We start from the raw sequence: 17,102 nt of genomic DNA on the forward strand, positions 1-17,102 counted from the left end.
CTCTTTGGAGTCTAGTTTCCTATATAAATCCTCATATGCTTTGTCTTTTGCAATTGCTACAGCCTTCTTTGCTTCTCTTTTAGCTTCTTTATATCTTTATTCTATCCTAGTTCTCTCTGCAGGTGTCCCTTCTCCAAAAGTAATGAGCTCCCTAAACCTCGTTTGCTTTAATGCGACTTTATCTTGGACCTCGTCACTAAGCCACCACGATTCTCTTCTACTCCTATGGGCTATCGATGTCCCTATTGCCACCCCTAAGGTCTCTTTTGCCACATATCTAATAGTGGACGCCATGCGGTTCCAGATCTGGTCTGCGTCGGTAGGGTCGATATCCCCTTCCTGCCAACTCTTCCCCGAGTAAAAAGGTCCATGACCAACAATCTGTGCTGGGAGGAGCACGTTAAGGCTGGAAGGACCTTACATTCCCTACAGGTCCTAAGTTCCCCTTTACGAAGAAGCAAGAAGTCAATCTGGGTGCTACGACCCGCGCTATAAAAAGTGGCCAAATGAGCATCCCTCTTCTTGAAGAAAGAGTTTGCTACAACTAACTCGTGGGCAATGGCAAAATCAAGAATTGAGCGCCCTTCTTCATTTCTAGGACCAAACCCAAAGCCCCCATGGACTCCCTCGTAACCTTCTGCCTCCGCTCCTATGCGTTTATTCAGATCACCTCCTATAATCAGTCGATGTTCAGTTGGGCATCCCCTCACCGCCTCATCTAACAATTCCCAAAACCTCTTCTTTTCTGCCTCACCTAAACCCGCATGAGGTGCGTATGAGCTAATGATCGTGTAAGTGCCCTCCTTAATAATTAAACTAACCGACATAATCCTATCGCTAAACCTACTCACGTCAACAACGTTATCCTTATGTAATTTTCCTAAAAAGATACCTACCCCATTCCGTGCTACCCTAGAACCCGAGTACCACAACTTATAGTCCTTAATCTCTACCGCCCCTTCACCCTTCCATCTAGTCTCTTGGACACACACTATGTCAACATTACTCTTAAGGAATGTATCAACAAGCTCAATCCTCTTGCCCGTCAAGGTTCCAATATTCCAACTACCCACTCTAATCCTACCAAGGGTGGTTACCCTACCACCACCTCTAACCCCTCTAGGCCTACCCGCCCCTAAACTAGGAGGACATGACCTCAAGCGACCATAAATATGCGTAGGATCTATATTATCCTATACCCCAAAAGGATGACCAAGTACAAGTAAAACAAAAATGAATCTGCTAAATTCGTAAATATTGTAATTTATAATATTTACAACTAAAAATGGATAAATATAAATGTATGTTCTAATTCTAATATAGTTTAAATAAAATAAATAAAATACAAAAAGGACGCTACAGTGATAATATATATATATATATATATATATATATATATATATATATATATATATATATATATATATATATATATATATATATATATATATATATATATATATATATATATATATATATATGAATAATATATTGGTATAAAAAAGCAGTATATACTAGCAGGGAATCAAATAGCAGTAAACAGAAAAAATATAGAGAGATAATTGTCACCGGCCAGAAAGATTGATTTCCGGTAACAGGCAGCGGCGGCGGTCGACGGAGATGTTGAGGCGAATATCTAGGATTGGTACTTTCCTAAGCAAAAAAAACGCTCCTGAGGCAGGTTAGAAGGTTGTGATTGCTCACTCGCCGGATTTTGGCCGGAAAAACTTGTAAATTGGCCGAAAAAAACCTACCTCCGATGGTTGCTCTTGGCGGCGCGTGAGATCTCCGACGCCGGTGGGACTGATCTCGTTCTGATCGTTAGGTAAAATCGAAGAAAAAGGTAGTGGAGGTGACTAACTATAATCCTCAGATTTGATGAATTTTTACAGGTAATAAAGTGACTGCTTTTGGTGTTTTTGTGAACGTTGGGAGAAAACATATGGAAGAGAGAGAAAATTGTTTCACCTTAGGGTTTGCATTTGTGTTAGAGAAAGAGATATCAATATCATTAAACTATTTTATTTAAATAAATCTGTAATTTTGCGGGTCATTTCATTAGTATATTTGTTAAATTGTGTATTTTTTTATTGAAGAATATATATATATAGATTTGGGAGTAAGAGAGTATTCACAGTCTCATAGAGTCATAGGAGATTCTGTAGATTAAATAAATAATAAATAAATAAAGAATAAGTAAAAGAGGAGGTCCACAAGAGGAAACTGCCGTCTATGTCATATACGGCGTATTTCAAACGTGGGGTCCCACAGAGAAATTGAGGTGGTCCCAATTCTAACAGGAGCTTATTTTTACATGCAACGTTCTTTTAAACATAAAACTATATATATCAATACTAGATTTAAGAGCCCGTGCGTTTACGGAGACTCTAAATCAAAGAAATCAGATGATATAAAAAGTACAATCCAGAACACCTACGTTAGTGTTACTATATGTTTTGCAATAGAAGATATAAAAAAAAATAGTTTTGCAAATCACTATGGGTTCCGATACGTGTTGCATTTAAGTATAATTAATATTAAAAAATTATAACTGTTATCTATGAGCACGTGCGTTGCATGGAAACTCTATAAAATAGTATTCGAAAACTTTAGTATTGGTAACAATTACTTGTTTGATACATTTACAAAGACAAAACACTGAGTTATTGATAGTACTTGTATTGGAATCAAATTATTAAAAATTCAGTTTCGTAAATGCTTTGAATGAATTAACTTACAAAGCAACAACTGATTGTTTATAGTTAAAGCAACCCGTTAGATTAAAGTACAAATACTAAATCTTGTAAAAGGTTACAATTTAATATTTCTATATTTATACAAAGAACACCAAGTACCAAGTCTAGTACCCACTAACCCATAATTAGAAAACACCGAATCACTTACATATAGGCCTTTGGTCCCTGGGTGCCATACATGCTTAAAATAATTATTTTGGTATTTAAAATGCACAAGCTTAATTGGATACTAAACTGTAAACACATTTGGGACTCATCTTAAATGTCTAACAAATCAACAATCCTCGTTTAACACTTTAGTACCTAATTCCGTGCAGTTTATGCAAAACTACAGAGAGCACATACCTTCTTCTGCTAATTCAACCTCTATCCTATTGATTTTGCTTCATATGTATAACTGTAACAATGACATAAACATCCTGAATATTGACCACATAATAAAATAAATATAAACAGTAATCTAATAAAAGTGTGATTTTTATGTTTTTAGGCCATAAAAACAGTAAACTTGTTGTGGTCAACGCAATGCAATTAGGAAGGCAAATAAGTTATTCTTAAACCTGCCCGTTTAGAACACTAAACCTGCACATTTAAAACAAACAGTAGTTAAACTACTATATATTTGCTTCAGTCATATATTCTTAAACCCATGAATATGTTTACTCATTAACTTTAAAATAAGCCATATAGGCCTTCACTTTGCTTACCAAGAAATCTCACCATTCATAATTTGAAATGCTTGTAACCCTTGTTATATTGATGTCGCCCCAATATCACCACATGTACAACAAGTCTTTCAAAGAATGCAAACACATTTCTACACAGCATCATTCCCCAACCTAGCCAATTTAACCTTTAAAGGTCAAAACACTGCAAATATGATTCTCTTACACACACACACACACACACACACACAAAAAGACACGATATGAGTTACTCAAAAAAAGTCAGATAAAAATTGTATAGAACCTGAGATATTAATCTTGTGGTAGAACTATAATCAACTTAACTTACATAAGGTGAGTTTGTGATGCAAGGCATTACAATTTACCGTCTTACAATACAATTTACCATGTTGCTCCTCCACAAATGATATTGTAACAAGCACAACACAAATAAAAGACTAAAGACCACATGAACATATTAAGTTAATGGGTCAAAATAAGCCCCATTTATTCCAACATCCATCAAAATCATCATCATTTTTTTCTCTTTATTTTGTTAGTATCAGAAATGTTTTATTTCTAATGTGTCTAAATTTGACAAACTAAAGGACCAATTATACAATCGTCCACTTTCGGGTTGAAGACCAAGTTAAGTCAGAGAAGGCATGAGCCTAAGGTCCCAAACTTTTAGTGTGTAATGTGACACCATCTGCAATTGAAACACCAAAAACATCAACCATAAGTAAAAGTAGGGCACAATGAGAAAGTCACAAATTATAACACTAAACAGCTGGTGCAGTGTGGCTGTGCAGAGACTGGTTGCAACATTGCAGACGCGTCCATTGATTAGTTAGAAACACCAGCGGAAGAATGCCCACCACAACCCATGTTACCTACCTTTTATCTAGCCATATACTATATTTTTAAGTTGTATGCCTTTTATCTTGCCATATTTCAGATCGTCCAACATATACCATTCTGCCTTGTAAGTCAACAACTTACCAAAATGACGTACATATAAACACATAATGTTTATGTGTAAATTAAACTTAATTTAAAAAACAAAAAAACCTTACAGTTACTTTATTCCTACAACCATCGAGATCAGTTTAATTGATAGGTGGATCCAATGACGAATTTGGCCCGAGATTTTGAACACATTAGTTGAACCCCTCAATTAATTGAGTCAACAACACGCGCACTAAACGAAGTCATACTAAACATTTGATTATAGGCTCTAATGTTATCCACAAAATGATGACTTGTTTCAAAAAGGACTATAGTTCAGGAGGATCTGGTTCAGCATGAAGCCAAACACGGGCAGCTTCACAACATTGGTGATACCTCATATTACCCCTAGATCACAGTATAATGCGGATACACTTAATAAGCAAGAAATAACTACTTTACTATGATACTGGAAGTAACATTCGGCTGACCATCTAGAATGATTCTTCACTCTTGCATCACCAAAAAGAGCTACCTTAACAACTTGTATATTACTTATCACATGAACTTTTTTTCTGACCATCTAGAACACAATAAACTTAGTTTATTTATGTACCAAATAGTTATAAACACTAATAATCTAACATCATTTTTATCCATCATAATATTTGCATCTTTCATGTCCCTGAGTATTGATCATTTTCATCCATCATAATATTTGCATTTAGAATTGTAAACATGCATCATGCTAACATATTAATTCAGATCCGAGACATTGTCAACATATATGCAAGATTCTGAAATTAATCGACTTTTCAGTTTACTCACCTTGGTCAACCTCGAATGAGTAACCAATCCAGCCATGCCCATCGATGATAGGTTCATCAGGGAGAGGAACGTTTCACCCACTCATCGTATGTATTCAGGTCTATACAAAAACAAAGAGATGTTTGAATGCTTTAGCTTTCCTGGCTAAATAGATCAATGTTGGCTCTAGAACATATGCAAAACGCTACATGTCTCAGACAAACTTGCAAATCAACATATTTCAAAGTAATATTGTACCATGTATCAATTGTAAATCATATGTCAAGCCTGATAGTACTTAACATCTAATTTGGTTTGTATGTAGCACTTTCAACCACAAAAGTTATAGTTAACATCTAATTCGGTTTGTATTTAGCAGTTTCAAACTGACAATAAGAAACAGTTATTAAAATTGGTTTGTTACACATTAAGTAAGGTAAGAAACATCTCTGATAAACAACTTGTTTAGAAACCGAAATCAAATCGATGAAACATACCTGATGCCGATGAAACAACCCTGAATCAGATAGCAAACGAAATTCTAAAAATAACATGTATCCAAATCGCTTTTCTTGTTAATATCTACTTGAAAATTATGATGATAATTCGATACTTTCAAATTAGTAACAAAACAAATACCTGAAAATTAAGAACCCATACATCCTGCATATCGATGATGACTTGATTTTATTTGATTTCAAATCCAACTAATGTGTATCAAAAGATGAGTCTGCCTGTTGATGTTTTGATTTGGATCGTGATTCTTCCTCTTTTTAACCCAATTCGATTTGCATCTGCCTAGACATATTATACAGCAGATAATTTCGCCAATTAGTTTTTTACTATAAACGATTTTGAGTGTGATAGTGTTGTTTGTTGATTAGGGTTCATAAGAGGCGCCGTAGGAGAAGAACGATGGGCGAATTGTACTGCGTATTTTTTTCTTATTAGAGATGTCAACGTGGATTAATTAGTGATAATTGTAATTAACTAAGTAATTTACACCTCAGCAATCCTCATTAAGATATAATTAGGGAATGACACATAGGATGAATCTTCATAATCTTCATGATTTATAAGATGTAATAGATAGATAGATAGATAGATATACATTTATATACATTTACAAGGTTTTTAGCCCGTGCGATGCATGGATATTTAAAAACTCAATTAAAAGATTAATCGTAAAATTTATACATAAACGTACAAAGAAAAATGAAAACATAAAACATAAACGTAAAATGTAAAACGTATATGTAAACGTAAACCATAATACGTAAACGTCAATGTGAATCGAAATTGTAAAATGTAGACGTAAAGCGTAAAATGTAGACTTAAAACGTAAATAATAGACGTAAAGCGTAAAACGTAGAAGCAAATGTAGGTGAAAAAAGTAAAACGCAGACGAAAAATTGAAAAGCAAAACGCAAACCTATTTCGACATGTGACCAACATGTACAAATCGTTTGCCTGGTATGTCAACTGGTTTGATTCGTCGAATTAAAATACTAATGTCTAATCTCAAAAAGTAGGAGTTTATTTGAAATAAAACGTATTGTAAATAGTAACTGGATAAAAATACACATTTTTAGTTTATCTTATTTTGAATAAAATGGTAAAAATATATATTTTAATTACATATTGTGGCATAATTAAACTTTCCTTAAATAAGTTAAAGGAAAGTATGGAATGCTTAATTTTAAAATATTATTTTTCTTTAAATATATCTAAAAACCCACCAAATATAAGTAAAAAAACTTTCCAAATATAACCAATTAAAAAGACTTTTTCTACTAAATTGACACAAAAAAAAAGTCAACGAAGGATGCTACATAAGATTTTTATAATCTTGTTTTATATAATGTATAGATAGATAGATAGATTTTACCATTTATCCCAAATATAAATATAAATATAAATATAATATAAATAATAGTTCAATTAATAAATAAAAATAAAAAATAGTTGTTAAATAAAAGGTTAAATTAATAGTGTATGACAAAAAAGAAAATGGTGCATATCAAGGTTGAAATAATTGTGTTGGAACTCACCGGTGACTTTAAACGAAATTCAAGTCAAGAACTTCGAGTGAATCACAAAGATGTGCAAATATAAGATCGTCGATTGGCACAATTGGGTGAACAATCCACAAAACTTTTGCTACTTAAATTTGTGTAAATTAGTTAGGTTACTAGCTTGACATCCTAACTAATTGTATGTTGCAAATCAAACAATCCGATGCTATCTCGTTGGGTTTTTTGAGGCTGTACAGCAAATTATTGTGCAGCTTCGTCTTGTACATTCGTGGTTGTTATTTATAATATTCCTTCTATCGTCTTTTAAAAAAAGAAATAATTGTGTTGATAATGTATGGTGAAAAATATAATGATGCACATATCATTTTCAATTTTATACGGAGTAATGTTATTAATTATGTTCATAAAAAATCGCAAGTTGATGTGTTATTATCACCGTTGGTAACATTTTATCACTATTTCTTTATATCTCTTTTATATTATTAGTGACACCTCGTTCTCAGATTGAATAATGAGATCGATGTATTATGGTGGAAGAATTGTCCTCATCAAATCTGTCCTTAATAGTCTACCGTTGTACTACTTCTCCATCTACCATGCCCCGTCTTGTGTGCTTAAATATCCCGAGTGTGTAAGAAGAATTTTTTTTGGGGGAGGGGGACACTTCGGGTTCTAAGATGTCTTGGGTCAAATGGGATCACACCCTTTCTAAATATGGGAGGGAGGGTTAAATATCGGGTCACTTAAAAGCAAAAATTTAGCCTTACTTGGCAAGTGGTGGTGGATGTTTAATACCGAAGCCGATTCCAATTGTCTATGGGTTAAACTTATTCAAAACATATATGGAATTGACGGTGGCCTACGGGAGGGGGATGGGCTTGCTCATATCCCGACTGTAGTAATTTGGAATAACATTATTCTTGCAGGTTTTCATATTGATGAATTGCAGATTCCGTTCAGATTCTCCTTCAAGAAAGCAATAGGTGATGGCAGGTCTACATTTTTTTTGGCGTGAATATTGGTGCGGGTCTGACAAATTATGTAACTTATTCCTTAGATTATTCAGGCTTGAGACAGTACCGAACGCATCAAATAGAGACAGAGTGACGGATCTTCAAGCTAATGAGCTGCAGTTTTCGTGGGCCTGGGGCTAGAGAATTAATGGGCCGTAACAGAGGTGAGCTGCAGTCCCTTATTGAGACTGTTTCTGTGGCGGCAGCATGGTTCCAGCATAAGAATGTAACGAGGGATGAGTGGAGGTGGGAGCTTGCATCTAATGGACAATTCATGGTCAAGAAACTTGCTTCAATGATAGACGAAAAGCTGCTACAGTCCACAGGTGTGGTTCCCTTCGAAACTTTGAGAAATAATATGGTTCCTAAAAAGATCGAGGTATTGGTGTGGCGACTATTAAAGAAAAGACTTCCCGTTCGTGTTGAGTTAGACAAACGCGACATTGATCTACATAGTGTTAGGTGTCCCATTTGTGATGACAATATTGAGACGGTGGAGCACACTTTTTTGCTATGTAAATATGCTACAGATGTTCGGTCTCGGGTCTACAAATGGTGGAGGTTAGATAATGGGGTTAATCCTAGTTTTTGTGAATTATGTCGTGGTAAAACGCATCATGGTACTCCATCTTCGATTGGTTTTAAAGTGTGGCAAGCCGTTCAATGGGTGTGCGTCTATATGATATGGAGGAATCGTAACATGACGGTCTTTCAAAGCAAAAGATTCAACGAAATCCAAGTTAAATCATTTGAATGGATATCGCAGCGCATCAAAGGAAGGAAATTAGATTGGCTAGTATGGTTAACTAACCCCTCTGTACATCTGGATCTAGTTTAGTTTATTTTAGGGTCCAACCTTTGCACTCCATCGAGTTATTTCAGTTTTTCATTCGTGTATGGGGTTGTCTTTGAAGCCCCGATTGTATCATACGTTGTATTATTCGTGAATGATTAATAAAACTCGCTTTTAAAAAAAAGTTATATAAGTTATACAGTTATGTGACAACCCAAAAATTTTCGACCAAATTTAAATTTAAAATTTATATGATTTTGACCGACGATTCACGAACAAATATTTGTAACTAGACATGAATAAAAATATATATAAATATATATTTTATAATGTGATAAAAATATAATAATAACTTAGTCATAAAACGTTTAGATTTAAAATAATATTATTATATATATATATTAGGACGATGATTTTAGGAAGTAAATGACCATAACACTCAAAAGTATAAGTTATATTTTAATTAGTATACTCATTGGTGAAATAAGTCTAATTATTGATAAAGTTACACGCCGCGAAACGTAAAGTACTAGTTTTCTCAGCGTACGAGAATGCGTTCGAGAAACCGGAACCGGTACGTAAGTCGAGAGTCAACGTACAACACATCGGTGTAAAAATTACAAATCAACTATGCAAGAGAATATAATATAATATTTAATTAATTCTAAAGATTAAATATATTATATATTAAATAATATATTTATTATAAACATATGTGTCGGCAAGAAAATGTTTACGAATGTTAGCTGGCCATTTGATCCATGCGAACGCATGGAGATATCATTGGACACTCATGCGATCGCATGAGTGTCGGTTCCAGACAAGGTTCTATAAAAGCTCGATTTTTGGTTCCAGTCTATCTATCTATCTATCTTGATCTCTTTCTCTTTATATATATAATTATATTATTAATATTATTAATATTATTAATAATAAGATTATGAATATTAATCTTATTAATATTAGTATTCGTATTAGTAGGTAATGTTATTATTAATACTATACATAAAATACTACGACGGGGTTATGAGCGAGTTATTTCAAGACGAATTTTTCGAGTAGTATAGAGCTAAGGAAACTATGAGCTATAGCTATGGAGGTTATGGGTAATGTTCGTGGGTATTGTTAGCAAGTCAAACTTAGTGTTTATCATCTCCGTTACATCTACGTACTTCCCTGCAATATTGAATCACAATATTGATAGGTGAGCATTCATATCTTATCTTTTATATATTAATAGTGTATCCATGTCTAGTACTCGAGTATATATGTTTATACATGCTTGTATGCTTTAATTTTATCGTTAGATAGTTTATGATGAATCACGAATTTGATACATATGTTATTGATAAAAGGTATATGATATGCATGTCGTTGGAAAGCTGTCGAAAAATTAATAACTTTTCATTTAGAAATCGTGTGATTTCGATAAACGGATTAAAAGATATGGTCAACTGAATTATGTTTGACATTAATTGAAATTGTGTTTGAAACTGTAAATTAATATTTAAACAACTTGTCTATGAGATTGATAAATTGGATTTTTAGATATTACTAATCGAGTAAATGAATTTTAATATAAGGTACATTTCGTTTTGTTGAACAATTGTCAAAGTTGATTGTCTTATCATGTTTTAAAGCTTTATAAACATTATAATATGATTTTACAAGTATTGAAAAACTATGTGAAATAATAAAATATTTTCAATTGCCATGATAATTCAAATATAATATAGCTCCTGAAATAAATAATATTTTGAGTTTGATAAACTATAAATTCGTTCAATTATCAAGACTTATACTATGTTAATAAACATGTATAGATTTAAAGATCATATTGGGTCAGATTGACTTTTGAGATAACTTTTGTTAACTTTTTCATGTCGATCTCGAGCATTAGGATTGTGATACACTATGACCTGGCCTAGCTTGTTAGACATGTATTGACCAACATATGTTCTCTAGGTTGAGATCTACGGTTATTTTGCATTCCGAGTTTCGGTCACATTTCAGTAAATGACCTTATGTGCTGCTAAGGTGAGTTTCATTTGCTCCCTTTTTAATTGCTTTTGCAATCTATATTTTTGGGCTGAGAATACATGCACTTTATTTTAAACGCAATGGATACAAGTACATACTTAATTCTACACTGAGTTTGAACCGAAAATCCCTTAGCTTTGGTAACTAGTAGCTGCCGGTTATAAGAACTGGTGGACGCGAATAGTGGTATATGGATCCATAGGGCTTGACATCCCCGTCTGTTCCAGGTATAGAAACCCTAGCCTGAACTATAAAATAGATGTATACTATTTGAGTTTAATACACGTTGGTTTGCGTGTATTGTACATGTTGGTTGCATGTATGTTAAAACAGGGGTACTTATTATATAGACGTTAAAATTTAGTTACCAGGGTGCTCAATCTTGTAGAATATTTTGATAAACGTTTCTGGATGAAACAACTGAAATCTTGTGATCCACCTTTATATACAGATTATGCGAAACATTAAAACTATTAACTCACCAACCTTTGTGTTGACACTTTCAAGCATGTTTATTCTCAGGTTCCTAGAAGTCTTCCGCTGTTTGCTTATATGTTATACAAGCTATGTGCATGGAGTCATACATGCTTTATTCGAGAAAACGTTGTATTCACAAAACCATCACCATGTATCTTATTCTGACTGCATTGTCAACGGAAGTATTATTGTAAACCATTATTTACGGTGATTGTCTATATGTAGAAATCATCAGATGTCGAAAACCTTGGATTTAAATATTCATTTACCTTTTCAAAAGAATGCAATGTTTATAAAACGTATCATATAGAGGTCAAATACCTCGCAATGAAATCAATGAATGACGTATTCGTCCATGTGGATTTGGAAGGATCGTCACAGTTGGCATCAGAGCTTGAGGTCATAGGGAACCAGAATTTGAATTAGTGTGTTTAACTGGTAATTGTTAGGATGCATTAGTGAGTCTGGACTATGACCGTATCTGTTTTTACCGAGTTTTACTTATCATTTATTGTCAGAAATTACCTGCTTATCATTCTTAAGTCTAGACACGTTTGCCTGCAGTTATTGCATGAATAGTGTATAGACAAAACTCATATCTTAGCGTATCTGCTAATTCATATCTTAGCGTATCTGTTACTGTAAACTTTTCCTGACATCTTCCGAAAATTTCTCCGTAATTTATGGGATTTTGGTATTATATATACATATGTAAATTATGTATCGGAGAATACCAAACTAAATCCTATAATCTATCTCATATCAAAAATCAATTCCCTGATTATACAAGATGGATCACGTATCTAGTTCAAATTCCTTAGATTCCGACAACTATTCCGATATGAATTTTCATTCGAGCTCCGAGAGCAGTGTGACCGGAATGGATCAACCAATTAGCCATCATTTATTCTGGATGAATTGGAGATGGGTTCGTAGTTTACTTAATCATTGGAGACAAGAAGAAGGTGATCCCTTCCATCCACCACATTGCCCTCTTGGCGAAGAACCTGAAGCACTTACCGGCGAACCTGTTCGTAATACCATTTTCTCTCTCATCTTCAGAGTATCTCGTCATGATTATATACTATCTCACATTCTATATCTCATTCAACACTCGTCCGAACCGCCAATCATCCCGGTGTAGTAGAGGAAGTCAACGAGCTTCGCGCTCGGGTAGTGACTTTAGAGAATATGGTACAAAGGTTACAAGCACCATCAGCATCACCGGCATCAACAGTACCACCATCATCACCACCAACAGTATCATTACCACCACCAACAACAACATCCGCATCTGTAAGACCCCAATATTTATGGCACACAGAGTTTTAAATGATGTACGTATAGTGGATGAAGCTTAGTGTAAAAGTTAAAAGGTCAGAATCTGCCCAGACATGGGTACGCGCTGCGCACCATAAGGTGTGCGCGCCGCGCACATGCCCAGCGACAGAATTCTGCCTTTTTCTATTTTAAGTTTAATGAGGGGCTTTTTGGTCTTTTCACTTGAGGCTGGATCTCAGGCCTTATCAGCTAGTTTGGATCCACTTTTGGATCAATTTTCACATCCATTCATCACTCTCAAGTATCTTAGAGAGAGAGAGAGAGGGAGAATTCTAGTGAGAGAATTGGGGTTTTGGAGAGGAAGGAGCTTGAATTGATCAAAGTCTCGGGTTTTAAAGTTGTTCACCCCGTTCCTAGCTTCGTTTTGGTTGTTGTGGTAAGTTCTAACTCCTAATTTCATTGTTTGATTTTGATATTCAAGTTAGGGTTTGAACTTAAATTGTTGATAAACCTATTTAAACTCATGAAGTGAGTTTAGTGTTGCTTGTAATCGGGTTTATTGTTATTGTTGGTGGATTTTGGGTTGGTGAACAAATTGGTTATGATTAGGACTTGTAATTGGGTTTAATCACTAGGTTTAGTGATTATGGAAGTATTGGAACCCTTTTTGTGTGTTTGAAAGACTAATTTTGGAATTGAGTCAAAATTATGGTTTTTGGGTGATTTTGAGATTGATAAGTGTTTAACACTTAAGATAGGGTTCATTGGCATATTAGAACCATGTTCACTTGTGATTAGTGATTATTGGTTAGTTTGGACGCGTTTTGTGTTTATGAGTGCAATTGGTCGAATTTGCACTAAGTGTCGAATTGAGTTGGTTGTAAATCCACTCTAAGTGTGTTGTTGTAATTGTGATAAAGGAATAGGTACTTTCCATTGACGAGTTGCGGATTACTTGGAAGCATTCATCAAGACGACAAGGTGAGTGTTAATATCCTATGTGCATATGTATGTGTAGGATGGGTGCGGGTCGGGTGAAGTGGTTCTCGGTTATAGAGCTCACTTCACATATGGGTGGATTTTATGGACTTGTGTAATAGGTCCAATTGGCACGGTTGTGCGTTTTGGTTGACCACCATTGGCGAGTTGCACACTTGTGTGTACGATATCATATGGATTGTGATTTGGAGTTATAACCCTGACGGCGTGGGTTATGGAGTGGGAAATGAATATCGGTTTGCTCGTATTCATAATATTTTGGGTAGTGAATCTCGGGTAGTGCGGATTCATGATGACTTGGGTTGTTCGGTCATCTTATGATGAGGTAGTGAATCTCGGGTTGTGCGAATTCACTAAGGCTCGGGTAGTTCGGCCAACCTCGGTTGTTGAATTGGCGAAGAAGTGAATATCGGGTTGTGCGAATTCACTAAGGCTCAGGTTGTTCGGCCAATCTTCATTGTGGTATCTGGTATTCGGTAATGGGTTAAGGGGTTAACCTTATTCGTTTATATATCGTTATATATATATATATATATATATATATATATATATATATATATATATATATATATATATATATATATATATATATATATATATATTGTTGTATTGTTGTGATGTAGCTAACCCTCCGGGTGTAGCTATTTGGCGTTGTTCACATCGTCGTTGGTGAACTTATATTTGTTGATGTATTTTAGCTTGTTGCTTAGTGATCGTACGGTATGCTTAGATTAGCTTGCCTTTATGTTTGGATGCTCCGGTATGCGGTATTTGATTATTTGTGTGGCGTGTCCATTTTATGCATATATATGTATGTAGTATATTTTCACTCACTAAGCGTTAGCTTACCCTCTCGTTGTTTACATTTTTATAGATTTGCTTGGAGACGGTGGCTCGGGTAAGCGTGGGGACTAGTGGATTCGCATACTTGCTTTAGAAGATCTTGCTTTTGGATTGATTAGGATTGGGTAGCGTATCCCCAATCGCCATGCTCGGTCTTTATTTTGTGTTAAAAATCATGTAGTTGAAAACTTGTATTTTGTACGAAAGTCGTAAAACGGCCGATGTGGGCCTGGTCTCGTAAAACTCATTTTATTATTGGAACGTGTTAGTTTTAACTAATATAAAATGTTGTGAAAAGCATTTGGTCTAAATGTGTCAGGAAGTCGAAGATCTTTTCGCGTGAAACGGAATTTTTGGACAGCGGGCTGCCAGGCCCTGTGCGCGGTGCGCACACCCCATCTGGTCAGCCCAGGTTAAAAAAAAAAATTATGTTTCGTTTTTGGTTGGTTAACGGGTTGGGTTGTTACAAGTGGTATCAGAGCATGGTCTAAGGGATTTAGGTGACTTGAGATAGGTGCCTAGACTTAGACTTTTGTGTGTGCTTAATTTGTTGCGGGACTTGTAGGATTACGGGTCGGAATGGGTTATAGTTAGTGCCTTGTTTGTAGGTGGACTAGCATTTATATTAGTAATGCGGATATTATTAATATATTATTGTGTTGTGGTGTAATTCTCGCGTGTGTTTATATCGCGTAGAATTTTGTTTGTGTTTGTTTATATCATCGAGCGAAGCGATCGTTGTACTAACGAGTTGATATGGCGTGTGTGCGTAATAAGGACTTGCAAACCTTATTACGGGTGCAAATCGTGTCTAGCAAGTGATGTACGACGAGTGTTTAGCAAGATGGGGCGGTATTGTGTGTGTGCTTTATACGTTCGTGATCTAATCGCTTTGCATTCCTTAGAATGGCGATGGGAAACGGGATCGAGACGAACGATTTGGAGTTTAACGCTAGAGTTGCGGCCGCAGTTTTAGAGCAAATGGGTGCGTTGGAAGAAAGAATGGATAGGAGGTATTCCGAATTTCAGAGTAGCAGTGAAATGGAGCGTTGTCTTAAGAGCTTCATGAGGACTAAACCTCCGATATACGATGGGAAACCGGATCCCTTGGTAAGCACCACTTGGATCTCGGATGTCGAAGGGTGTTTTCGCAAGATTGAATGTCCTCCCGAGAAGAGGACAAGGCTCGCTACTAGCTTGTTGCGGGGTAGAGCAAAGGATTGGTTGGATGGTAAGATTGATCTTGTCGGTGGTGAACTGTTTATGGCGTTATCATTGGACGAGTTTAAGAGGAAATTCTTCGAGGAGTTCCGGTTACATTGTGCTTAGGCTACCGGAGAGAAACCCTTAGGTACATAAGTGACTGGGTGAAATTTGACAACCTAAAGCAATTGGATGATTGCGAGAGTATGGTTTGTGTAATCGTGGTACACTTTTCGTTCAAGTGTTTAAGGATTGGTTAAAATCCTTCGTATGCTCAAGGTTTGGAGCAAGATATGGTAATGGGTCGTGTGAACCCAATTGTTGGTAAAGTCTACCTTTGGTAGCATTGTATGGTTGTACGAGAGGCGGTTATGGAACGTAGTTCCAAGTGGGGGAGTTACACTCCCGCCGAGGAAGTTTTAGTGTGAGACTTCGGATAATGCTTTTGGTAGATCCGGAAGTTTGCGTTGGGACCTAGTTTTGGTAGATTTGTGGTAGAGTACAATTTCGGTTAAATTGTACTTATGATTTTGGGATATAAATTATCACCGAGGTGATAATGTGGTAATCTCGTTGAGAGATAATGGGCGTGTTTAGCGAGCAAGGTGAAATCCCTCGGCTAAGGGATGTGCGTGGTGGATTCTCTTGTAGAGAATTATTGTTTTGTGCCTATGTTCAATATAGGTGGTTCTCGCTCGATTGTGTGGATGGTTAGTGGTATCCGTTAGGGTTCACTATAGTGTAGCAGAGCGCAATGTTGCACTACACGTTGTTTTAGGCCAAAAGTGCGTATGAGATTGGTGAAGCATGACCTTCGGGGTCCGCTGACTTCATCATGGTATTGTTGATTGGTGGAGCATGACCTTCGGGGTCCGCTGACTTCATCATGGTATTGTTGATTGGTGGAGCATGACCTTCGGGGTCCGCTGACTTCATCATGGGTTTAGTGTTATATCGGTATGGTATAACGTTATCGGAATGGGAGTACCATTCACGTGTTGTGTTGTGGGACGTGAATATCGGGTTGTTCGTATTCACAATAATTCGGGTAGTACGATTGTCCCTGTTGGTTGGACTCATAGTTTGAGGTAGTGAATGTCGGGTAGTTCGGATTCACTAAGGCTCGGGTTGTACGGCCATCCTCGGTTATACTATGTGGCGGAGGTAGTGAATATCGGTTTGCGCATATTCACAATGAATCGGGTTGTGCGGTCATTTCGTTGTGGGATATATGGATTGGG

General features: G+C 35.8%; 1 protein-coding gene and 1 long non-coding RNA gene across 3 annotated transcripts; both read right to left on the bottom strand.

Moving 5' to 3' along the window:
* Positions 1-254: 254 nt before the first annotated feature.
* Positions 255-2,521, bottom strand: LOC139844176 (uncharacterized). The gene is made up of 2 exons (XM_071834385.1): positions 2,513-2,521; positions 255-1,193 (listed from the first exon to the last, which is right to left on the bottom strand). Exons 1-2 carry the CDS (start codon positions 2,519-2,521, stop codon positions 255-257), a joined length of 948 nt encoding a protein of 315 aa, XP_071690486.1.
* A 263-nt stretch (positions 2,522-2,784) lies between these two features.
* LOC139881080 (uncharacterized) lies at positions 2,785-6,151 on the bottom strand. Of its 2 annotated transcripts, none has more exons than XR_011771706.1 (3): positions 5,816-6,151; positions 3,464-5,297; positions 2,785-3,338 (listed from the first exon to the last, which is right to left on the bottom strand). It is a non-coding gene; the product is annotated as an uncharacterized lncRNA (long non-coding RNA). The 2 variants fall into 2 exon arrangements; XR_011771707.1 differs by having other exon boundaries at positions 3,464-4,130; positions 5,198-6,151.
* Positions 6,152-17,102: the final 10,951 nt, after the last annotated feature.

Source organism: Rutidosis leptorrhynchoides, chromosome 1 (genome assembly GCF_046630445.1).
Source record: "Rutidosis leptorrhynchoides isolate AG116_Rl617_1_P2 chromosome 1, CSIRO_AGI_Rlap_v1, whole genome shotgun sequence".
Taxonomy (NCBI): domain Eukaryota; kingdom Viridiplantae; phylum Streptophyta; class Magnoliopsida; order Asterales; family Asteraceae; genus Rutidosis; species Rutidosis leptorrhynchoides.